Here is a 26042-nt window from a genome sequence, read left to right on the forward strand (position 1 = left end):
TAGCGTTTATGGTTGGATGATAAGTCAGTGACAAAACAAGTATTTAAAAAATTATATGTATTTATTTATAAAATGTATACATGTAACTGAAAAGTCTGCTGTTACTTGACTAAAGCCTTCCATACTTGACTAAGCCAAACACGATGCCAATATTTGGATCCCTAGCACAACATATTAGTTCGTTAACAGGTAATTATTAAAGATTATTTCATTTCAAAATTAATCTAGCAAAACTTATCATGACTGCTAATCTATCCTCGTTGTGCCAGGCTCCTTAATATTAATTTATTTTTGAATTTTCAAATAGACAATAGATTGCATTGATAACTTATACCTAGATAACCAAAACGTGATACAGTATGTTAACTGACTGCGGTAGCAATTATTATGATCTTGTTCGATTGTCTCGAAGTTAATTTACTTGGGATTTAAGCTGAATCATGGATACCGAGGCGGAATATGTCGTGCTGAACAAAGAATGTGTCTGCGAGCGGCTTCAGGACGAAGGTCTGCATGTACGGGTGTGGAGGGTCATCGTCGCACTGGAAATACAAATAAGTTAATTTAAGTATACATTCGTGAAAACATTAATTTTATTGCAATCAGTAGGCCTAGGCCTAGGATGCGCGCCGTGATAAGCGGTTATCACGCCATTTTATCGATTTTGCCTATACATTTTGACGTCGATAAAGTATAATATCACGGCGCGCATACTAGCCCGGCTGTTACTGTATGCCTAAGATGCGCGCCGAGAAAAACGGCAATCGCGACTTTTATCGATTTTATGCGACGATTTCGACGTCTAAAATCATCGATAACAGTATATCACGGCGCGCATCTTAGTCCGGCTGATTTGAAATAAGTGTAAAGAACAACAAAGGTGATCAATGAGTTTACGCAGCTGTGTGACGCTTATTATTATTTACCATCGGCTGATGTGAAGACTTATACAAGATCGGCATAGTATGTTCAAAAGACCTGTGTGATAAGTGCGTCTCTTACAAATGTCACAAGCTATGTTGCAATATGTAACTTTTGTATCACTCGGCTGACATTGGCAATGCTTTGTTGTATCATCAAAACAGGGTATGTCATTGACTATTGTTTTTCCCTATATTACATTCATACATCAAATTGTTCATTTTTTTTTAAATGAGTAATATTGTTCTTTCCACTTGATAATGTTATTAAGTTTATTAACATTAATTGGTATATGAATGTAGATTATTATCATTACAAGTTATATTTTCAGTTTGCAAGCACTATTGGCACTTCAGTTAACACATAATATCATTCTGGCAAAGAAAAAGAATACAGAAAAGCTATAATACAATTTCCAGTTAACACATTGAAAGGGATATCTAACTATCATGCACTTGGATAAACTAATTTTATATATTTTCTTAATGCAAACAATAATAATTTAAGACAATGAACAGGTCAATAGCGTTCTTATCTTATCACTTTGTTTGGTTTTATGAAAACACAAACTTTTCTTTCTATATCAGTTTAACATATTCATTTGCTCATGCAGTGAACAGAGGTCATGTATCAACATGAACTAGTGCCTGTTTAGTAAGATTAGAAGTTAAGGTATTAGTCATAACCTGAATACATAGAGAAATTGAGTTAAAGAAATGTGTAGGGGTAAAAAGAACAGAAAATATCTGTAAAAACTTGAAGGAAAGGGTTGTCTAATAACTTTTCTTCCTAGTCAACAAAAAAACAGTCATTCTAAGTCTATTTGCTTTATCAAATCATTCTCAACTAAGGATTAGATGCTAAACCCAACAAAAATAAAGGGATATTAGCAACCCAAAGTGAAAGCTCGATTATTTACAGTGCATAAGTGTACACATGTCTAATGCTTTCTTACTCTGTCTTTGTAGATAGTAGATAAAATAACTCTTAAACGTCATGAAGTGCCAGCCTGAATATGTCGTGTTCTACATAGAATGAGTTCCCTATTGGCTTCAACACAAACGTTTGGAGGTATGCGTGTGGTTGATCATCGTCCGTCTGTTACAAATGTAACAATAAATAATTAATCAAGTAAAATTTGCTCAAATGTTTATCGAATTTATGAGGAAGAGTAAAAAACATACCTGCAATCTTCCAAGAACATTTATTAGAACTCCACCATCGAACATTGGTTGTGAGTCGACTGATGTTATTAGTCTACCAATTTTTTGAAATGTCAAGCTCTGAAACAAGATTTATCAGATTCATACAGATGAATTGCATCATATAATTGCAAAGTTGAGTCAGCAGTTTGTCACTGCTGAATTTTAAGCTATTGCATAGACTTACATTTAATTTTTCCATAATTTTAACAGCACCCTGGATTTGAACTCCTTCGAAAGTCATAAATGATGTTTCGACCTGGAATAAGCAAATTATGTTTCATTGAAGCATGCTATTGTTATAGATGAATGGATAGATAAATAAAATATGAACATGTAGACTAGACTAGTAACATGGGAATTTCTGCACAATACACATACATAATGCACTTTAAGGGTAGTTGCATCTCTAGTCTCTACAACTTAAGGCTTGGTGCAAAGTAACAACCTACAATAGATTAAAAAAAACATTGTTTACAAGGATTAATAATGTGACTGGATGTGACCAAATATGATACTCTTACAAGTACCTGCATTTGAATTGCACCTAGAGGTATGAAATAGACATGTGGTGACAATGAATGGCCCATAAGCCCATGGATGATGGGAAATGGTCAACATTTTGTAAAGGGGGGGAAAGTGAAAAGCTAACCTATAAAATATATAACGGTAGTCAAAAGGAATTTACAGTGGTCGAGTTTTACGGGCCCCCATGTTCTCCAAAACCACTTAAAAACTATAAAGCACTCACATTATACATATTAGCGAGTGTTGCTCGTTGTGCCGGATCGTCGAACAATGTGTAATATTGTTGAACAAAACCCTTCCCGATAGCATCGTACTGGGGATTAAGCGCCATTTAGACAATTAAAGTCTGAAATATCACTAAAATGACCAGAAAACACTGATAATACAAAATAATTTGGCCTTTTCGGGCCCCTGTAAAACCATTCACGGTGAATAATGGCAAGCTAGTGTTGTGCGTTATAAAAATGACAGCAAGGAAACTAGCTATCAAATAATCGAATCAGATCGATATAAGAGCTATTGATTTAAAAACTCACCACGCGTGTGATATGAACCTCCTCTGTTGCAAATTGTCTATGGTACTTTAAGAATGATACAAGTGACATCTTTGTGGAAAATATCTTGATCTTAAAATAACAGAAATGTAGCTCATTTATTAAGTTGAATAAAGCCTAGCAAAACATCTCAACATTTAACATTTTTTGTAGGCAATTTTGTTGAAGACATGCTTTTGTTCCCCAACTCAAACTGCATTAATAAATTACTTTTATTTAATTTTATCGTTTTAATTGTTTGTCAATTTTACATAAATTATTATTTACATTGATATTATAAATTATTTATTTATTTTATTATTTATTTATTCACAACAACAACACTTCAGGGTATTTCGCCAAAAATGGTCAATTTTGCCTAATTTCCTTGGCACGAATTTTATTTTTGTTTTTAACTATTTTTAGATTCCCATTGCATTAAGTAGTAAAAACTAAGCTAATATATCTAGAAGGGGTGTCATAATTCGTTTTGGAAACAAAGTTATGAGGTCATAAATTTATGGTAGCCAAGGAAATTATTATAAATATTTTTTTCTCTAAGTTTTCTTCTGTGGTTTGCTTTTTTTTTGTTCGACCTATTTTTGTGTACTTTCGCAAGCAAACATGCCAATGAATATTATATCATTACGACCTTTTTACACAACTAAGGAAGATTAGACTAGTAATAATAGACTGCAGTAGATTGAGTTAAAAGTCAAAAACAAGTTTTTCTATATCTATTCTGATACCTATTTCTTAAAATGTAAATTTTAAACTTATTCCAATAAAGAAATACTCAGAATTTGACTTTACGCCGAATTATTAATGGTCTTTTATAATTTCCTAGGTCATTTTATGCCACGGAAAACAAGGAAATTAGGACCAAAGAAATTAGATTTATGCCTAAAAGACGCCACAGACAAAAACCTATTTACCCTATGCATTTACTATTTAAATCATGGGTTTACCCCCACAGACACTACATTTGTGTAAATAAACAATAAAATTAATCCATTGTTTAGTTGCAAAAAACCGTCCAAAGAAATTGACTTTTTAGTAAACAAAAACCCAAGGAGGGACCTATTTATGCGATTTGTCGCGAAACTGATCAACGACGTACTGTCCTGCCTCAATGGCCTCTTGGGACGAAATGGCCGAGTGTAGTGGTGCAGTGCATTACATTCTAAGTTTTTTCGTTTCGTTATAACAATGGTCGAAACGAAGACCCAGGGAAATTATACTTTGGACCTGGACAAGAACTTAACTTCACTTTATTTTCTTCCTATAAGTATTTGACATTTAAAGTTTTTATTTTCCGATAGCCAAACGTTTCTCAAATGTAAAGAGAGTGCTATTAGAATTAAATTACTCTTCAATTTGTTATAATGAGCCTTCATTTTGGCAAACAACAGTAATGGACATAACAAGGAAATTAGAAAAACGACTTTTGATTAAGTTTTTCTACGGTATTATTTGTAGTTTCTGCTATTGTAATAGCAAAAAGAAATAAAACTTTTGATAAACTTTCCCATAAAAATAGTTTTATACAGATAGATATAAAAAAACATGTGTTCGCCTGCCTGGACACAGAAAATTTAGTGTTTCGGCGAAATACCCTTCACTGTCATCACAGGACATCCCACTGCGACAGCGAAGACAACACATCAACATACACCACGTCAAATACACAACTAGTAACACCTACATACAAACTTACACATAACATAAATAACAAATAATGATGCCTTTGTAAATTCACTCAGAGTACAAAAAAAAACAATTTTATCCGAAATTAGATTGAGAGTGGAAATGGCGTGCGTCAACGGCGCTTTATTGAGCAGAGCCCCGATTACGGTAACTTTTAACGTCTACAATCCAGACGCGTTTCTGATTCTGCAATACGATTGGTCAAAACAGCTGACGTACGCTGTTGAACGACAAATCGTATCGCAGAATCGAGAAGCGTGTCTGGATTGTTGACGTTAAAAATTACCGTAATCGGGGCTCAGGTTAGTCCTCCCGCGCGCACCGCCAGCAGCGCCGGGCGGCGCCGCCGCCACACGTACCGGTCCGGGGCTCGCAGCGCGACCCACGCCAGAATGTCCGCATCGCATACCTTTCCTCGGATAATCTTAAAAATATACAGTGCCAGCGCATGTTCTCTCCATTATCTGTATTGTATAACTTGTTGGCGTATTGGACTTTCTGTGAGCCTTCAAGCAGATTATAAATAAATAAATAAATAAATAAATAAATAATAATAATAAACATCCTTGGACATTTTACACTGCGCCTCTAGTTCCAAACTAAGCAAAGCTTGTACTTATGGGTACTAAACAACGGATATAAACATATACATAGTAACACTCAAGTCTCAGACCCATCACAGAAATTAAAATTCATCATTTCAATTTCTGCCCGACCGGGAATCGAACCCGGGGCCTCTCAGCATAGTAGTAGTAGTCCGTTCTAAACCACTACACCAAACAGCTGACATTTACTAAAGAAGAAAATAGCTAAATAATCTCAGTCTTCAACTGGTTCCCGAGTCTTTCGGACTTTAGCTTATTTCGTTAATTCCTTCGGCATACTCCTGGGCGTTCTACAACTCGGCTGCCGAGTCTCGCCAAGCCTGTCGGGCAACCCGTAACCCACAATTGAGTGGGCCCGGGGGTAGTCGTGACATTTTCCTGGGCCGCGATGTAGGGCATGTTTGGCTGGGCCCATTCTATAAAAACAATAGCCTAGGGCATTGGTTCGCAAACTTATTTGAGATGCGCCCCCTTTCGACCATACAAAAATTTCGCGCCCCCCCGTGGGACGAATGTCCAAGTTAGGACAATAATAACTCGCGGCTCTGTTTCATTGGGCCCCGGTGGACACCGTCAGATTTTAGTAGGTAGGTAAGGTAGGCCCCACCTAGTGCGTAGGCGGGGAGAGTCCTGAGCCCCGATTACGGTAACTTTTAACGTCTACAATCCAGACGCGTTTCTGATTCTGCAATACGATTGGTCAAAACAGCTGACGTACGCTGTTGAACGACCAATCGTATCGCAGAATCGAGAAGCGTGTCTGGATTGTTGACGTTAAAAATTACCGTAATCGGGGCTCTGTCCTACATACATATGTGACATAACCCACTAGCTGTCCCCATTGACCAGTGGCCCAGTGGGAGTTCGCAGAGCATTTTCTGACGTTGAAAATGGATTAGACTGGTATGGTTGACTAAGCTCATGATTTTTCCAATTCTTCTGTAAAATGTGTCGTAGCATTCTTTCAAATACAAGTGAACTATTCAAATACATCGATATTATTATTTGCATCGATTGAACTAATTGTCACTCAACGGAAAACACTATACAAAAATGAATGTTGCCATGCCATTCATTGCCAAATTGATGAAGTATTTTTATCTAGAGTTACCAGTTTTTAGACAAAAATCATATTGTGATATTTGTGGTCACTGCGACTAGATAACTCTTTCTAAAATATTCGCATGCAACAAGATTCTTGTTCGTTTGATTGATTGATTGTTGTCACCATATTACTTTTCTCTATGGTTGTCACTTGTCACTGCTGTCAGGCCCCCAATTTTTTTGTGTTCTTTCAACTTCTTTCTCTTGTGTCCATCTCTGTGATCTTTGTTGATGAAATTACTGGATTTTTTATCAAATTATTACGCGTGGTAGAAATAGTTACACAAAACAATGTCTCTTGCCGACGAACTGTTGGCTGATTTAGAGGAAAACGATGATGGTGAGCTTGAAGCTGCGATTGAAAGTAAAACATCGAATGATGTAGCCAATGATTTTGCGGTTCCATTCCCTGTAATTCCCAAAGAAGAAGAAATTAAGAACGTTTCTATTCGAGAGCTAGCGAAATTAAGGGATTCTGAGCGATTGAAGCGGGTAAGTAAAGTAGAAAAATTATATTTGTAGGTTATGTTTAGTCTTCAATCTCTATCGCAAAGTATTGCATTTTGTGATGAAAATTGTATAGCTTATAAAACACTGAGAACCTTTTCAACTACACTACACACTTAGTTTATTTTGAAACATATTTTACAGGTGATGATTGAAGTGGAACAAAATGTTGGAAATAACAGAAAGAAAATTGAAGTTACTGGACTCATGGAGTCAGACCCTGAGTACCAACTTATTGTTGAAGCCAACAACATTGCTGCTGAAGTCGATGGAGAAATTGGTAAGTTTCTGATCTTGTTTTCAGTAAATCAACTCTAGTTTTAAACTAATAAGTGTTAGGGCTGTTTTAATAATGCAGAAGATAACACTTATCTCAATTGACTTATAGACTACGAACTATTGTTGTCTAAAAGATAGCTGAGATACCCCTCTGTATAAAAATTTGAAGTAATAAACTTAAAATAATGGACCACAACATGGAAGCTTCAGATCATAGCATAAATTCCTTATCACATAATATCACTTTAGTCACTGGTTGAAAGGGATCTAATAATATGTTTCAGTAGTTTTCCTAATATTTGATAGAAGTTTTATAGCAAGGGTCATTTATCTGCAATAGTTTTTTCAATGAGTTTGAGATTCAAGCAGATAGGTAAGTTGTAAACATATACTTTAATTATCACTTTCCAGCTATTATCCACAGATTCGTTCGAGACAAATATCAGAAGAGATTCCCGGAGCTTGATTCTCTTATCGTCACTCCACTTGAGTACATCCGGACTGTGAAAGAACTTGGCAATGACTTGGACAAGGCTAAAAACAATGAGATATTACAGAGCTTCTTGACACAAGCTACTATTATGATTGTGTCAGTTACCGCATCAACTACTCAAGGGTAAGTAAATTCTATTTCCAAATTATCTGGGTGAAGAACTAAATGAATATTACATTTCTGCATTAGTTTCTGTAGTCCTTCCATTTAACCCTCTTTGTACACATGAGAAAGAATAGTTTAAGTTATTTAATTTTGTTTCAGAAAACTGTTAACAGAACACGAATTAGCTGAAATATATGAGGCATGTGACATGGCAGCAGAGCTGAATCATTTCAAGTCGAAAATCTATGAATATGTTGAAAGCAGAATGACATTTATTGCACCAAATATAACTGCTATTGTTGGTAAGTATTTTTGTTGATATTGAGAAAAATATTGTATAAAGTAAGCATAATGACCTTTATTCAAAAATTAACAAAATGATTGTTACATTTTCTCAATTTGACTCTATACACTCAAAAATCTGTGAAAAATTAAAGCATCAAAAAGTCACTGTATCACAATCCTTGGTTAAGAAATGTAACTACTAAACCTAATTTATCTAAACTTCATTTCTTTTTTCCTTTATAACAGGGGCTTCAACTGCTGCAAAAATCCTTGGTGTGGCTGGTGGACTTTCAAAGCTGTCCAAAATGCCAGCATGCAATGTGTTGCCTCTTGGCCAGCAGAAGAAGACACTGTCTGGGTTCTCACAAGCGGCTTCCCTGCCCCACACTGGTTTTATTTACTTTTCTCAAATTGTACAGGACACTCCACCAGTAAGTATCATGAATTATTATGTACCCTGCTTGAAATAGTATCCGTGAATAAATAAAATTGTGTGTTTTAGATTTAGACAATTATCAATAAAAAAAGTTTTAAGTTGAGAATTCTAAGGACCTCCGCTAAAACAGGCGCGGGCGCCGCCTACCACTATTTCAGGTCTAAATATCGGCTAGTGATAAGAAGTGTCTGAAGAAACTTAGTCACCATTGTCTATTGATGCTGTGACATGCATGATGTATAAATTACGTGCGTGCATAATCGCACACAATGTAAAGGCCCCAAAAAGTAAACGATGATCCACACAATGTAAAAGCAACAAATAACTCCCAAACTGTTTTAGGAACTGCGTTACAAAGCCGCCAAGCTGGTGTCCACCAAGTTGACTCTCGCTGCTCGGGTGGATGCGTGCCACGACTCGACAGACGGACGCATCGGCCGGCAACTGCGAGAGGGCATTGAGAAGAAACTGGACAAGTTGCAGGTCATTTGTCATTGTTATTATTAGTTAAGACGCAAGTAAACACGCATTGCAGTTTCGCCATGCGTCGCCCATACCTACATTGGTGTGCGTGTTCGCATGTAGTGATAGTTATTGAGTTAAGAGACATTTAAGCTATCGAAATAAGTGAATTTTATGCTATCTAGAGTACATAAGCCAGGATACTCAGCAGTTAGCAGGCAAGTGAAAGGTTGGTTCAAGTTCCACCAATTTTTTTTAGAAAAATAGTCACTTCCAATAACATTTCTTTTGCGATTCACAATGATCATAGAACCAATGTTGGGTTAATGACTCATCAGAGGCTCATTGACATCAGCCGTCGATCCATCGAGACAGCACACACTCTTAATCCTAAAATCTTTTATCCTCACAGGAGCCTCCGCCAGTGAAATTCGTCAAGCCCCTACCGAAGCCAATCGAGCAAAGCCGCAAGAAGCGAGGCGGGAAGCGCGTGCGCAAGATGAAGGAGCGATACGCCATGACCGAGTTCAGGAAGAACGCGAATAGACTGAACTTCGCTGACGTGAGTGTAACGTTGAACACCAACATATTTATATGTCGGCGCGCGGGGCGCAATAAATTAAATAACTTAATGTTATAGTTCTCACAACACTTTCAATGTGTTAGCTAGTTTATTGCTATGGAATTTTAAGCAGCGCCAAAGCTCTTATGCCAGAGTTAAGTGCGCGCCTGGGAACGAAGGTGACATAAATCTCCATGTTGCCTGACGTAGTTGTGGACCCGTTCAAGTGCAGTATTGATGGATTAATAGCTTTACAAAAACTTCAGGTACAGAGCCCTGGAACGTAGAGATTTTGGGACTCAGTGTTAGAGTCATTGCACATTCGGGTTTTGGACGTGGTGGTGACTGGGCGTGGTTCACAAATTCGTCAATCGCTCCCAATCTATTAAGTCTAGGCGTCTCTAGCTTTGTTAAAGTAATTCAGTAACTTTGATCTTTCTGTTAAATTTAACTGTGGACAATATTGATTAAATTGCGAACCAGTCTTTACATTCTAGTCTATAGTAAAGTTAGTTGTTTATAATCAGTGATTATAATTAGTGTTAGTATCCACTCGCACGTGTTCCCTATACGCCCACATAGGTAGATAGTATGAATTCAATGAGAGACCCTTCTGGTAACGTCCGAGAGCCCGACGCTCCGACATCAGAAGTGGGATTCCGCGTCGCGAGTGCGAAATGGCGTGGACTGTCCGCGTGTCCAGGTGAAGACAGCTTCTGGTAAAGTATGATCATCAGGAGCTGAGTAGCATCACCGGGCCTGCACGGTGGTGGAGATTGCTGCATACGGTCAGTCGTTCCATTTTTATTTTGACTTTGAGACTGCTTTTTCTTTGAATAGAGAAAATGTTGTTTTAATACAATTTCTGGATGACACATAACGTATGTGGTCACTTGCATGTGTAGTCTCAAGTCTGTTTTGATACTTATGTGATCGATTGTTGATTTGATACGTTGTTTTGTGATTTTCGTGTGATTGCTGAAAATAGGTACTATGTGGTGGTAACTTATTATTTATTGATCGTAATTTTTCGTACATTGAGACGGTTCGTAAGATTTAGATTGTAACTCAATAATATGGCTTTGACACGATACGTGGTTAGGCAATAATAAAATAATTATTACCATTTTTTGCCTGACTTTGCTCGAGTTGCACCAGCTGTTGTAAACTCGAAAGATGTTAAAAAAATAACGAATGATTAATTTGTGTGAAGTAGGCACACCATCTGATCGTGCTAAAGTTAATGAAACAGATATACTATGAAAATTTAAATAAAATGTATACTGATTACTGTGTCAAAATTACATGATGGATAAAATTGATTAATAAAAAAAATCCTACTTTAGAATAGACAAGTATTCTAAGTAATGGTAAAATTGAAAGTTGATATTTTCAGTAAACTGAATCTTCTTGGATCGGCCATACAGATCATTTAATTTGACTTATTTAAAGAAATAATGATAATCCTACCAGTAATACTTGGTACTACCAGGCCTGTTCATCTCCGCGAGTTCACATCGAAAACAAAACACGCACGATAGCCCACCTACAGGAGGCGATTCGACAAGGCGTCACATACGAGATACGAGCGAGCATTGACACACGCACGCGTACTCTTGTATTATGGAAAAAAATAAAAAAATACTGTGTAAAAAATACTGTGCAGTATTTAACTGCCTAAATAATAATAAAAACACACAATGTACTTTTTTTAAGTTGCCTGAAGACACTGAGAGGTAAATAAGTGGTTATTGTTATTCATGATAATTCATGCAAATTCATGTATTTCTTCCGACATTTTCCGCGATTTGGCACTTCACGTCACACATTAGTTTGCCGAAGTTCGCCGAGCCAGCTATTGTCAATTATTATAGGTGTCAAACAGGATAGGGACTTTGCGCTGGTTTTCGTCCAACTATCGGAGTTGCCAACTTTGTGATCTTAAAATACCCTTACATAAATGTATCATATTATTTTATGTCGTTCGAGTGCTCATAAAGGCAGTCAACTAAAGTCCATACTGCAACGCACACACAATCCGCACCGTAACGTAAACGCCTTGCCTCGCCGATGACAGTGCGCGAAGGGCAATGACAGCTCGCAAAACACTGACGTATATCAATGTCTCATGGACTTGGCGTAACTTTAAAATAAACGTACTCGGTACATTACGCACACATTTACACGCATTATAAATACATACACGATTTAAGAAAACAACATGGCCGCAATATAGGCAATCAGCTGACAGGTATTTGTGTGTGTGTGTGTGTGCGTGTAGTTGTCAGCTGATTGCCTATAAATATGTTGTTTTCTTAAATCTTGTATGTAGGTACCTACTCGGCACAAGTCAGGTAGTTAGTGACGTCACATGAAAATGTTGCCAGAATGAGTACTGACCAAACATTATCTATTTCTTTTTTTTATACATCACCAGGGGTAAGTTAGAAAGAGATAAACAGCTGTTTGTCATTAATTTGTCGAATTTTTGTATAGATCTATATTTCCTCTCCACTATTACCTCCATGCCACAAAAGGCGATACGTTGTTGATCCCTTTCCGAGTTGATTTGCCTGCATTATGACCTGAGCTTTGCTTTAAAAAAATGACCCTTAGTCATCTAAGATTTAATTTTGTATGAAGAAGTTTAATAAACACTTAAAATTGTGTTTATAATGCTATCAATTAGACATACGTGCCAAAAACTTTTCCTGTCAGCACGTTTTTTTTCTAGCGCGATGATTTCTGCAATGTACCGGTGACCGGTGTATGGCCGCGCATTTACGTAATTTTTTGGAACTCACTACTTTTTAAATTACATTTTCATTTAGGTAGAACTGTTGCTTAGGCAACAAAACTAGCGCGGGATGGCTACTGCCTTCTGTGAATACAATACTTTGTATTCAAATTTTACGCATGTGTTTATGGCAGCTCAGTGAAATGGACGAAAACCGAAGTTAGATAGAAAACCAGCACAATGACCCTACTTTCAAAAATTAATATTGCGATTTTATAAATCACTTAAACAACTTTATATTAATTTGCGGGTACGCCGGGACAGCTCGTAAAACAAATTCATTATTTACATATTACTAATTTATCTACTTTGTTCATTGTTAGTTCATTAGTTGTTCGTGTTTCGTTTGGGTTAGACCAAGAGCCGAATGCAAAAAATAAATGTTACTTAATTATATTAATCCTACAAAAAACGGACGGACGTGTGCAAGTCTAATAGCCAAATACTTGGTTAACTCATTTTAAAAAGTGCACAAAAACGTTCTATGTTCAGACAGACTGTATGACAAATCTATAAGGGTTCCGTTTTTGCCATTTGGCTACGGAACCCTAAATACCGTATCAAAATCTGTTGCATAGTTTTAAATATCTAAGCATACATAGGGACAGACAGACAGGAAAGCGACTTTTTTTTATAATTATTACGTAGTGATGATGGGCATATAGACCAAATAAAGACATTTTGATTTAAGGGGGGGACATCGTAAGAGCCATTCACATTTTTATCAGAAAGTTAATAAATTAATATATTTAGGTTTTTGAAATCTAAAACAGCCAGGAAATCAAAGAGGCAAACATGATACCTTTGTGATTTTATAGGAATTTTATTGTAAAACACGGTCATATTAAACTTTTATAAAAAAATCCAGAGGTAAATGTTTTTTTTTCGAGAAAAATTTTTTCTAATCGTGTTTTCGAAAATATCATCCCATCACACATACGTTCTGTAATACATAATATTGAAAACAGTGCGAAATATCGTCAATTGCAGTTTTCACATACTAAGGGCCCATAATGAAATTAGTATAATGTTTGTTTATGTAATAAAATTTGGTTTGAAATACCTACTGAATTGAATTTTTATTTCTTACTAGCTTTTTGGCTTCGCCCACGTGAAATAAATTGTCACAGTTATGTGTGTTATAAAATATTTAGGTGCTAGCTCTTACACTATATAACTGGCGGCCGCATGTATCTGCGCGTTGCCGCGAAGAGCAGTGAATGCAAGTGTGGTGCGCTAGATGGCGACACAGTAGCTTCTTGTAGCAGTCAGCCCTATGGCATCAAGACAGTACCGATCACTGACGTATGTCAACAAAACGGTGCTCGACTCTTAAGACAAGCTAAATTACACCATATTGTTGATGACATTGAGCATACATTTTTTTGAATACCTTCGCGAAGAAAAACTTCTGTACGTAGTACTTATTATTATTCTGTGGTCGTCGTTTCAGCCAAATGACGTCCACTGCTGGACAAAGGCCTCCCCCAAGGTTTTCCACAATGAACGGTCCTGCGCTGCCCGCATCCAGGCTCTTCCCGCGACCCTTACCAGATCGTCGGTCCACCTAGTAGTAGGAGGCCTGCCCACGCTACGTTTTCCAGCCCGTGGTCGCCACTCGAGAACTTTCCTTCTATATTATTAGTATTCTGTGGTACTACCACTGAAAGTTATAAACTATTAAAAGGATTACTTTTCCGCCTTCCAAATTTTTGGTTCTATTACTTATTGTTGTGCAATTACCTGAATTTAAGGACCCAATCTAAAAGCGCTGGTGTGGTGGAGCGGTGAATGAATAAAATTTGTGTTTTATCATCATAAAACGTGTATCACAAATTCGATAATCTCAAATAGAATTGTGACTCATGTGTCTCCTGAAGAGGCGCTCTCCTAATGCTTAAAGGGTGAACAACCACCACTGTTGTTTTATTGCTAGTTTAAATAAGGAAATTGTTCATCTATCTAGCTATACATTTGTTGTTTGCCACACTAATGATGAAAAGATAAGACGGATTTAACACTTTCGTGGACAGTAGCATCCACAGATGTTAGGTGTTAACTCAGACCTTCTATGATCTGAGGGTGTTAAGATTGATTTGCTGAATTAGTCACAGTGCACGTATAAATTCAGTACGCCTTACATTTGATTTTTTATACTGTTAGGTACAAGGAAAGTCATGTTTTAGTGTCAACGCAAAAGTAATACGCTAATAGTACTGTCATCTAGCGAATATTTTTCGTGATGCATTTTAACACCTTATGCAAAAAAAATATGGGCAGCGTATGAAATATTTTGGTGTCACATTAGACGTCATTACTAAACGTGTACCTACTGTTTGCCTGTATATTGGCTATTATGACTTTAATGAAAATCGCAATACAGTTTCCAATCCTTTGAGAAGTTCACTTTCTGTATTTTTACAAATCTCTAGGAAATGTAAATAACTACATTCCATTTTATAATAATTATGCTGACATACTGATGTCATACTTCTTATGGAATCCATCGAACAAGGGATTTTTTGTAAGGAGACCTTGTTTGAAACACTAAAGCTTTGAAACCAAAAATCAATAAAAAAGGGATCGTTTAAAAAGAATCTTAAGTGAAGTACTTGAGTTTTGGGGTCTCATCTGGAGGAATTCAATCGTTAAGTACCTACCTACCTACTTAACCATAAACATTTTCGATATTTTTTTACTAGCTACGATTTTACACTTGTTTCTGACTGCAACTTTTTAACAAATTACTCGCAATAAAGTTGACTTCACTTAATTTGATAATAATCAAATTACTGAATTTCTGGTATTATGCACCGAAAAGATGCTATTTTAGAACATTTCTAGTGCTATCAGATTGTTTCTAATTAGTTATGCCATATTTTCAAGTCTGTTCCAATCCAAACATTGAATAAATAAACAATGACTATGGTATAATTCGTATTTAGGTAAAAATAAAAAGAGATTTGAGAAAACCAAGGATGCATTTCAAAATTAATGTTGGTGATTTTGTTTAATAAAAAAAATCATGATAACTGGATTCATGTAGGACCCAAGCTATCGTAACTATTTAGGGTCGTTAAATTCTAGTTGTTATAACGAATTTGCATAGAAGCAATGTAAAAATGAAAATGCATGAGTATTCTCAAAATTATGAACATTGTTATTACACTCGGTTTATTCTTGATGGTGTAGTTCAACAATATTATTGATTCAATTAAATTATTATCAGTTGTCGCTCTCAGAAAACTGATAGGTTTTTATGAGCAGTACCTATCTAAAGTTTGTGTGCAAGTACTAAACTTTCCGATTTCTTTCTTTTTAATTTTGGTTTGGATTGAATTTAAATTTTAATTAAATTTTGATTTTGTTTAAAGTTTGATTTTAATTAAATTTTACATTTTGATTTTATTTTAAATTTTGATTTTTGATTAAATTTAAATTTTATTTAAATTTGAATTTTGATATTTTTTTAAATTAGAGTATGTTTTAATTAGATTTTATGGACTGGTCGTGTTTGAATTATTTTTAATGACAACATACCACACGGTTAGTGACGCCTTACAACCTATGTAAGTAATGTGTGATCTTTATGTACGAGTACTTATATTATGTCATAAAATTATTTAATTTGTTTTGATTTGAGGTAATGACCGATGTGATTTTAAAATCATTAGTCAGTTGTTCATTGCTATCGAGTGATGCTGAAATGTTACGTCTCCACAGAACGAGAAATAGTCAGGTTTAGCCGTTGTCGGCGCTAATGAGATTGAAAGAGAGCTAATGAGTTTAAAAACGAATAGTGGCAATAATGATGATATTGTTGTAGTATCTTTTGTAGAAAATTATGGCTGGTTAACATGACTAAGAGTACTCAGGGCCTTGTCTTGTTGTCGATCGTAGGTCATATTCCTAACCCAGTTTAGCTGGTCGGAGACTGCGCGGTGATGATGAGTAATGAGGTCATGGGTTTGGCAGTTGATTGAATTTGTTTCGATAGCTGCTGATCGGTCGTGAGTACCGATGGTGGGGCCATGAGAGTGCCTTTGTGATCGGCCATGAGAGTGCCGTTGTGTTCGGTCATCTATACCGATGGTGAGGCCATGGGAGTGCCTTTGTGATCGGCCATGAGAGTGCCGTTGTGATCGGTCGTGAGTACCGATGATGAGGCCATGGGAGTGCCTTTGTGATCGGCCATGAGAGTGCCGTTGTGTTCGGTCATCTATACCGATGGTGAGGCCATGGGAGTGCCTTTGTGAACGGCTATGAGAGTGCCGTTGAGATCGGTCATCAATACCGATGGTGAGGCCATGAGAGTGCCTTTGTGTTCGGTCGTGAGTACCGATGGTGATTGGCCGTGAGTGCCATTGTGACTGGCCGTGAGTGCTGGTGGTATCGGATGGTGATTCCGATGGTCGGATGCGTTCCGATAGTGCGTGACAGTGTGTCGCGGGTATTAGTTACGTTAACCTTGGCCTTAGTTTTGGTTGAAATAACTTTAAGATTCTAGTTGAAACTAGATTTGTTCTTGACTGAGTTGAAAACTTTGTAGTTTTGATTTGAATCTGTGGAGACCTGACATTTTACTGACATGCACCTTCCTACTCATAGTGGTATTGTAGGATAGCCGAACGGTACTTTAAGTTACATGAGTGAGGTTGTCATATTACATGACGACTTAAATGCTGATCCACACGAGGACGTGTGAGAGTCAGGATCGCCGTGTCGGCGCGCGGGGCGCAATAAATTAAATAACTTAATGTTATAGTTCTCACAACACTTTCAATGTGTTAGCTAGTTTATTGCTATGGAATTTTAAGCAGCGCCAAAGCTCTTATGCCAGAGTTAAGTGCGCGCCTGGGAACGAAGGTGACATAAATCTCCATGTTGCCTGACGTAGTTGTGGACCCGTTCAAGTGCAGTATTGATGGATTAATAGCTTTACAAAAACTTCAGGTACAGAGCCCTGGAACGTAGAGATTTTGGGACTCAGTGTTAGAGTCATTGCACATTCGGGTTTTGGACGTGGTGGTGACTGGGCGTGGTTCACAAATTCGTCAATCGCTCCCAATCTATTAAGTCTAGGCGTCTCTAGCTTTGTTAAAGTAATTCAGTAACTTTGATCTTTCTGTTAAATTTAACTGTGGACAATATTGATTAAATTGCGAACCAGTCTTTACATTCTAGTCTATAGTAAAGTTAGTTGTTTATAATCAGTGATTATAATTAGTGTTAGTATCCACTCGCACGTGTTCCCTATACGCCCACATAGGTAGATAGTATGAATTCAATGAGAGACCCTTCTGGTAACGTCCGAGAGCCCGACGCTCCGACATATATTTTATTTACCTTTGATCTTAGCTCCTTTTACCTTATGGCTGGTTTACACGTATTGAGAAGTTAAGGCGGTTATCACACTGCGCCGCGCTCCGCCGCGGAGCGCGTGATTTTCATATAAAAAATCACGCGCGCAGACGTGTTGTCAGTGTGAAGTGCCGCGCGTGTTTTCTATACAAACTGAGGTACTTGCATACAATAATTAAATCTATCGCCCCGCGCTCCGCGGCGGAGTGCGGCGCAGTGTGATAACCGCCTAAGTAGGTAACTAAATTTTCACTTAATTTCAAAACGTCAAGCTCTTGTTTGCTATGAAACTGCTTGTCAAAACGTGTCAAGTGACAAGCCCCGCCCACCAACATGGCAGAAAAATCAAGTAAAAAAGTTACCTACTTATCTACTTAACACGTGTAAATCAGCCTTTAGACTTCATCATCATCATGATCAGGTGATTTAGTCTCCGCTGAAGGAACAGAACTGATGTTGAGGATTTGATCTACATTCACCACGCCAGATGGGTGGGGTAGGCTTGATTATGTATTAGCTTATTTTCTCCCTTAGTCACCTTTTACGGCGTCCATGCTATCCATCATCGACCATCCATCTAAACTAACCTTTATCTGTGTCCTAGAATTAACGAGTTTTATTTTAACCGGAGTTTAATTTAATTAGAAATAAGGCAAAGAAACAAACTGGAACGGATTGTAGTAACGTAACAATATCGAATCATTTTTTATTATTATAACTTTTTTATTTCTATTTAATCATAAAATTAATCAATTCAATTTTATTTATTTTGTTAATTGGTAGAATTAACTCATATAAAACTTAATATAATCAGTTTACATAACGCCGAAAGTAAAGTAGGTTTTGAATTAACCCATTTAGACCGATAATTATTTTTGTAAATAATATGTGATTTCTCAGCAAGAACTTACAAAGGGAAGCATAAAAATCATGAAAAAAATATTTTAAAAAATAACCCATAAAAAGGGGGCCGTGGGGAGCCCGTACCATATAGGGTACAGTAGGTCTATATGCATGCAAAACATAGTAGTTGTTCAAAGCAGGTTTTTATTTATTTTTGTATGATATAAAATAAAAATAAAATCACATAATCACCAGTATTACTCTTGGCATAGCTTGTAAGACGTTTTATGTGGCACTAATCACATTTGGTTCTTTTTTCCTACCTTCTCCAAAGTTAGTGAGGATAGCTGAAGAAGACCTGGCTTCTTCTGACTTGTTACGTTTATTGCTATCATTAACCGCATTTAACAATACGATGACGGAAATTTAGCAAATCCATCGAAGAAAACTCTGAGGATAATTATTTACATTGACACTATCTTTATCGCCTGAATCTTCGTCAGTCTGATCACCATTAGCGGCCATCTGATAAGAAAGCAGTAAAAAATACCAAAATTGCTTTGTTTGCTGAAATTATAATTTTTTTCTAGAGTTGTGGCAATCAAGTAAAGCATCAATAGCCTAAAACAATGAAAAATAATAAAAATTAAATTACATTTTCTCGCATGATTTTACTTATGCATAGACCTACTGTACCTTATAGGGTACACCTATTTTAGACTAGAAAAAATGGTATAAAAATAATCTCAATAATATTTTTTTCGTAGTTATGATATCTATTGTACTTTATTCTTGAAATAAAATTGATAAATATTATAATTTACCATGAATAATATGAAATATACCTTCTTGAATACATTGTAAATATTTTTTTTGTTTTCTGTCGAGGAATTTTAAAAATATTTCCGAAACCACCTGTTAAAACGCATTTTTAAATATTTTTATGTAAAATAATAACTTTAAGCTTACTGTCACAATCATTTTTACAAAATAACAACAAACTGTTACTTCAAAATATTTTCAATGATATACCGTACCACATAGGGTACGGTAGGTCTAAATGGGTTAAGCCGTTCATAAAAAGAGCTATTAAAAATACATTGCTGACTTAACTGCAAAATAATCTCCCATCCAAACAAAAAGCGCAAAAATTCGTTACATATTAACGTTTGTTTATTTAACCACTAACTCGGCGAGTTATTGCTTGTAATTACTACTCGATTACAGATGTTCGGATCTCTTTAATGAAAGTTCCTGCTCGCTCGCGATTGAAATAGTTGTAATTGACTGTTTTGTACGAGAGATCAGCGTTAACGAGCTACATTCGTAAGACAAACTCGCGATATTCCGCGATTTACGACTTCAATAACTGATATGATAATGGACTTTATTGTAAGTGGGTAAGGTGCATGAATATGTAAAATTGTCCCGTTGTATTCGAGGTATCCCATAAATGTGACGTGATCTTCTATACGCCGTTTTTAGGGTTACCAAAATTAAATGTTTTTCGTTTGTATCCTAAAATTTTGGATAGAAAAATATTATTTATAAGTCATTAAAGCTGGTTTTAGATGCTTTGACTAATCGAGGTTTTGAAATAATATATCTTAGCATTTTAAAAATGAGGTCAAGACTCACTTTGGGTCGCTGCGCCAGCTTATAGTTAGTTATTTTAAAAATAAATATTTAGTTAGATACCTACATACATTACATGCCTACATTTGTAACAATACAAACAATATAAACAAATTAGTTTGGGACTGGAAGCGCAGTGTAAAATGTCCAAGGATATTGATTAAAATAAAAAATAAAAATATGCATGTTGTAGTGAAACTAATTTAGAGTACACCTTTCAATATAAATATCGTCAACATCTCTAGCAGATTCCCCAGATTCTGCAGACTTTTAACTTCAAAAAACACGCTAACTCCTTTACCAACCCTAGCAACGGCAGATGCGATGCGATTATTTTCAAATCGCTCGCCAGAATAAGTGGCGCGCGTTTTTTCGTTCGTTCAAATAGACCGGAACTCGACCCGCGGACGTCCGTGCCGGCGCCGTTGGACGCGTGCGGATTACGCTGGGCTGGCGACATACGGATGGTGATTTGAGCGAGCAACTCGTCAAATGTTTTAGAGATTATGACAGGGAGATAGGGTGCAGTGCGTAACTGAGGTAAATAAAAATAAATATCCTTGGACTTTTTTGTCTGTTTTGTAATTTTGGGTAAATAGAGCGATTCAAATACAAATAGGCACAATAAACTGTTCTAGTTGAAACTTGGGTCTCCAAAATTTCCGAATACTTAAATTTTTTTTTCTATTTAATTACAAAAAATAAAAGAAATGCCAAACCCATTATATCCCATTACTAAAAACCGAGTGCGAGTCGGACTCGCGCACCGAGGGTTCCGTACAAACCTGCAAGGTTTACAAAGTTCGTTCATTACGACAATCGAGTCATAACTATGGTATTTTTATTGCAAAATGAAATTCATAACATTACAATGGGAAAAGATGGAGGAGCATAAATTTAAGACAAAGATCTCTTTATCGTTTAAGTAATCCTTTATTTTATAGTATTTGATATGAATTTCAACTTGATAGCTCTACGCGTTCATGAGGAAAAAAGTAATAAGTTTGTAATAATAATAATAATAAATACACTTTATTGCACACCAAAGATAAGAACAGAAATTATTTATTAAAAAATTACAGATATATTTATTAAAAAATATATATTTTGTAATGTAACTAAAAATTTAAGGTTTTTGGAATTTTTCCTTTATGTGTGCTATAAAACGTTGCTTCATGCCAAATTTCGAGATTCTAGGTCGACTGGAAGTACCCTTTAGGTTTTGATTCCCTTGCGAGTACTTGCGAGTTTCAAAATATGCAGCTTAAATTGCTGTTTCTTTTGATTGCGTTGACATAGAAGTTTGATTTTGTTACAGCTTAAAGGTATTATAGACCTGAGTATTTGGTATGAATTTCAATTAAATACCTCTACGCGTTTATGAGGAAATGGGTAGTAAGTTTAAAATTATTAAAAAAATATATATTTTGTGATGTAACTAAAAATTTATGGTTTTCGTAATTTTTCCTTTATCTATGCTATAAGACGTTGCTTCGTACCAAATTTCAAGATTCTGAGTTCACGGGAAGTACCCTGTAGGTTTTGATTCCCTTGCAAGTGTCGAAAATTTGCGGCATAAACGGCTGTATCTTTTGATTGCGTTGGCTTAAAAGTTTGATTTTTTCACAGCTTCAAGGGACAGTAGACCTGAGTAATTGATATAAATTTCAGCTTCATACCTCCACGCGTTCCTGAGAAAAAGGGTCTTGACAGACGGACGGACGGACAACAAAGTGATCCTATAAGGGTTCCGTTTTTTCCTTTTGAGGTACGGAACCCTAAAAATGCTAAATCCATTAAAATATTTAGGAAATCAGGGATAAAGGACAAAATCATTTTTATGAAGTAAAAAAATGTATTCATTTAGCATTCATTAGTGATTTGATGAAATAAACAAATTAGCAGCGATTAGGTAACTAAATAAAGATTAAGGAACTACTCCTTTACATTAATCCTGTGCTAAATGTGCATTGTGTTACTGTTACTATAAATAACCAAGTAAAAAAATAAATGATTTCGAGCATGCTCGCCACAAAATCCGCCCGTATGTTTTCTTTAACAACAACGCCGCTAATTGAATCCAGTGCCAGCGTAGTTAATCGGCAGATATTCCAAATGTTAATCAAACACATAAACCATCTTGTTATACTTAATCCCAGAGGCGGAAAAATAATAGTTTACCTCTTCATCTCACGAACAATTTTGTTTAATGTGAAGATTCTCATTACCTGTTACACTAATAGAACGTCTTCATAATTCGTTATTGACTGTGCGTTAATATAATTAATCGTTTGTTGCTAACTTTTCTTTTTAACTAGATCTATTTCATTGATATAATATGCTCGATCCGCCGCTTTGCGTGGTTGAATTATGTTTTTTGATTTTTTTTTGTTCCCAAAAAAATGCATAGGGATATACTTACCGAATATTTCCTCAAACCTCCTTCCAAAGTTCCTGTGCCCTAACTGGGTCCATATTGTAAAACTGTCTGAATTGTAAGACCTAATTTGAATGTGTCCTAATTTGGTAAAGCAAGCAATAAATGAATGAGTATTGAATATTTTCGTGTTATGACGAATGAGGCCACGAGGAACCAAAACATAGACCAAAGTACAAACATATTTAGGTTGTATATCATATGTTGACGGTTAATTATACTATACTAATGTGACCGTTTAAACACATGAGGAAGTATCTAAGTATTGTTGTAGTTTTGGTCACGTTGATTGAAAAATGTTTGTTATTAACGAATATTAATTAATTAGTTATTATTATTATTATTTATTTATTATTCATTATTGAGCAATTACATATTTGATCCAAATAGCGTCCTAAATCCTTTTTAGGTTTGTCTAGACACTATTGTTCTCTATACAAATAAAAACAAACGTTTTAGTATAAGCATTCACAACACTTTCAGATATACAAAATATTATTTTAGCGAGTGCGCACTACGATGACGAAAGACTCGACGTTCGATCGCGATCGCAGACCGGTTGGGTACGCATTGTCGTTGTGTTACTATAATATTAGTCAAATTAATCAAGCGACCTGTGCTGACAAGCACGAAATCTTACTAAAATAATAAACCTCGTACGACAAAACTAAAATTAAATATAAAATTTAGAATTCAACATGTTTTGAATCAAGGGGTCCTAAGGGCCTATGCTCACGACGTTTTTAAGCGCCGTTTTCAGTTTTACATAAGTATGCGATACACAAGAAAATAAAATCCCAACACCGCCGGCACGTTTAAAGCTGTGTGTGTGTAGAGACCCTAAAGCTAGGAGAGTGTGTTTTTGTTACATCAAAAGTTAGCGACTTCAGATGTGCTTCAGTCGTGAATACTGTTGCATTAATTCTGTCTTATCATGTGTCATCCCTCCAGCACTGCTCTATTACCACAGAAACCTATTTAAGTGCTGTGCCTATTATGTATTAACTTATTTCATAAAAATATTAAACGAATTTTCCTTACACAGATTGAAGACGACGCGTACCAAGAAGACCTGGGCTACACGCGCGGCACCATCGGCAAGTCGAGCACCGGCCGCGTGCGCCTTCCGCAAATAGACGAGAAGACCAAAGTGCGGATCAGCAAGACCCTTCAGAAGAATCTGCAGAAGCAGCAGCAGTATGGGGGCGCCACCAGTATTAGGAGGCAGGTGTCGGGCACCGCGTCTTCGGTGGCGTTCACACCTTTGCAGGTTGGTATACCATTATTTAGATTTTTATTTAGAGTAGTTGGTAGAAGACCAAAGTGCAGATCAGCAAGACTCTCCAGAAGAATCTGCAGAAGCAGCAGCAGTATGGGGGCGCCACCAGTATTAGGAGGCAGGTGTCGGGGACCGCGTCTTCGGTGGCGTTCACGCCTTTGCAGGTTGGTATTCCATTATTTTATGCAGTTGGTAGAAGACCAAAGTGCGGATCAGCAAGACTCCAGAAAAATCTGCAGAAGCAGCAGCAGTATGGGGGCGCCACCAGTATTAGGCGGCAGGTGTCGGGCACCGCGTCTTCGGTGGCGTTCACGCCTTTGCAGGTTAGTATTCGATTGTTTAGATTTAGATTATGCAGTTGATAGAAGACCAAAGTGCGGATCAGCAAGATTCTCCAGAAAAATCTGCAGAAGCAGCAGCAGTATGGGGGCGCCATCAGTATTAGGAGGCAGGTGTCGGCGACCGCGTCTTCGGTGACGTTTACGCCTTTGCAGGTTGGTATTCCATTCTTTTGATTTAGATTATGTGGTTGGTCTAAGACCAAAGATAGGGCAGCAAGACCTTTCAAAAGAATCTGCAGAAGCAGCAGCAGTATGGGGGCGCCACCAGTATTAGGAGGCAGGTGTCGGGTACCGCGTCATCGGTGGCATTCACACCTTTGCAGGTTGGTTTTCCATTATTTTGATTTTAATTATGTAGTTGGTAGAAGACCAAAGTGCGGATCAGCAAGACTCTCCAGAAACAGCAGCAGTATGGAGGTGCCACCAGTATTAGGAGGCAGGTGTCGGACATCGGTGGCATTCACGCCTTTGCAGGTTAGTATTCCATATTTTGATTTAGATTATGTTGTTGGTAGAAGACCAAAGTGTAGACCCAGATAGTTCTAAATGTTTAGGACATTTTTAGGACCCATGATATACTGAAATAAGCCAAATAGAACATTTTATTTACTTCAAGTCACCCCGCAGACAACAGAGTTTTGGTCGGCTGATAGTTGTATCGCGCTGTTAATATGAACATGTATGAAGTACGCACATTACACCGATTTGGTATCGTCCTATTTCTCATTCAAATTGAAAACTGACCATACTGTCGGCCGACTAAAAGTCTGAAATCGGCGGGGAGTCTTAAACCGAACATTTACAGTATAGACTGTTGTGGTTCCAAATGTCTAATTTATTAACAGACAGACAGAAGATAGACAGAAACATCGTATCAATTAGGGTCATAGTTATATGCCGCACCGAACAATGTTATCTGAAGTGCATAATTTCCGTTACAATTTCTCGCATGTTGATACCCGTGGCATATTAATGAAGTAGTGCATCTAATTCAAACTGACAGGTTGTGGGACCGATCGTAACGAGCACTTTGCTAGCCCATTGAATCCCACGCGGTTAATACTAGTTGTGCGTATGTGTTAAATTGTATAAGATTACATAAGTACACGTTATGCGGCGCCGTGAAAAAATTGTGTCGGTACTCGGTGTACACAGTTGACTCGCGTGCATTTCGTTTGTTTGTACAATCGACTCAAAGAAAACTGCTCCACATTGTCTCCTTATGTCAATAGAGATAAGACTCAAAAGGGGTCATCTACAGAGACCATAAAGCCAATTATTCACGCCCTAAACTTCAACGTTTAAGGGTTATTACCGCCTGGCATTTGTAAAGTTGACTGAACCCAAATTGACCATTTTAGAAAACGTTCGGCTTCACATTATACGTGATGATGGCAACTTTTTGGTCGTATCTTATCTGTGTAATTACGACGGACAATAGATACATGTAGTCTCTTGTCGGCCCCAAACGTAGACAATGGGAAATTGCATGTGTTTATACATATCAGTTTTTATAGTATCTTGCTGATAGAGGATGTAATCAACTGTACGTACAGTTACAAAATAGGACTCAAAAAATAAAGAGCTTGACTCTACACTGAAATTATTTACGTGTACTAC

The 26042-nt window shown here is 36.7% G+C and overlaps 2 protein-coding genes across 3 annotated transcripts in view; one reads left to right on the forward strand and one right to left on the reverse strand.

Annotated features, from left to right (window-relative positions):
• Positions 1-42: 42 nt before the first annotated feature.
• On the reverse strand, positions 43-3109 carry LOC135071716 (probable nuclear transport factor 2). Of its 2 annotated transcripts, XM_063965497.1 has the most exons (5): positions 2875-3109; positions 2311-2382; positions 2106-2204; positions 1877-2019; positions 452-542 (listed from the first exon to the last, which is right to left on the reverse strand). In XM_063965497.1, exons 1-4 carry the CDS (start codon positions 2980-2982, stop codon positions 1909-1911), a joined length of 390 nt encoding a protein of 129 aa, XP_063821567.1. In that variant the 5' UTR covers positions 2983-3109; the 3' UTR covers positions 452-542; positions 1877-1908. The 2 variants fall into 2 exon arrangements, with proteins under 2 accessions (XP_063821566.1, XP_063821567.1); XM_063965496.1 differs by lacking the exon at positions 1877-2019 and having other exon boundaries at positions 43-542; positions 2875-3108.
• A 3685-nt stretch (positions 3110-6794) lies between these two features.
• Positions 6795-26042, forward strand: part of LOC135071710 (U4/U6 small nuclear ribonucleoprotein Prp31) — a 36057-nt gene continuing 16809 nt past the window's right edge. Inside the window, exons 1-8 of the mRNA XM_063965492.1 lie at positions 6795-7092; positions 7252-7387; positions 7798-8002; positions 8144-8286; positions 8516-8700; positions 9048-9188; positions 9580-9729; positions 23848-24072. Coding sequence (XP_063821562.1) covers positions 6892-7092; positions 7252-7387; positions 7798-8002; positions 8144-8286; positions 8516-8700; positions 9048-9188; positions 9580-9729; positions 23848-24072 — 1386 coding nt within the window. The 5' untranslated portion in view covers positions 6795-6891. The remainder of the gene's footprint in view (positions 7093-7251; positions 7388-7797; positions 8003-8143; positions 8287-8515; positions 8701-9047; positions 9189-9579; positions 9730-23847; positions 24073-26042) is intronic.

This window comes from Ostrinia nubilalis, chromosome 5 (assembly GCF_963855985.1).
Source record: "Ostrinia nubilalis chromosome 5, ilOstNubi1.1, whole genome shotgun sequence".
NCBI classification, from domain to species: Eukaryota; Metazoa; Arthropoda; class Insecta; order Lepidoptera; family Crambidae; genus Ostrinia; species Ostrinia nubilalis.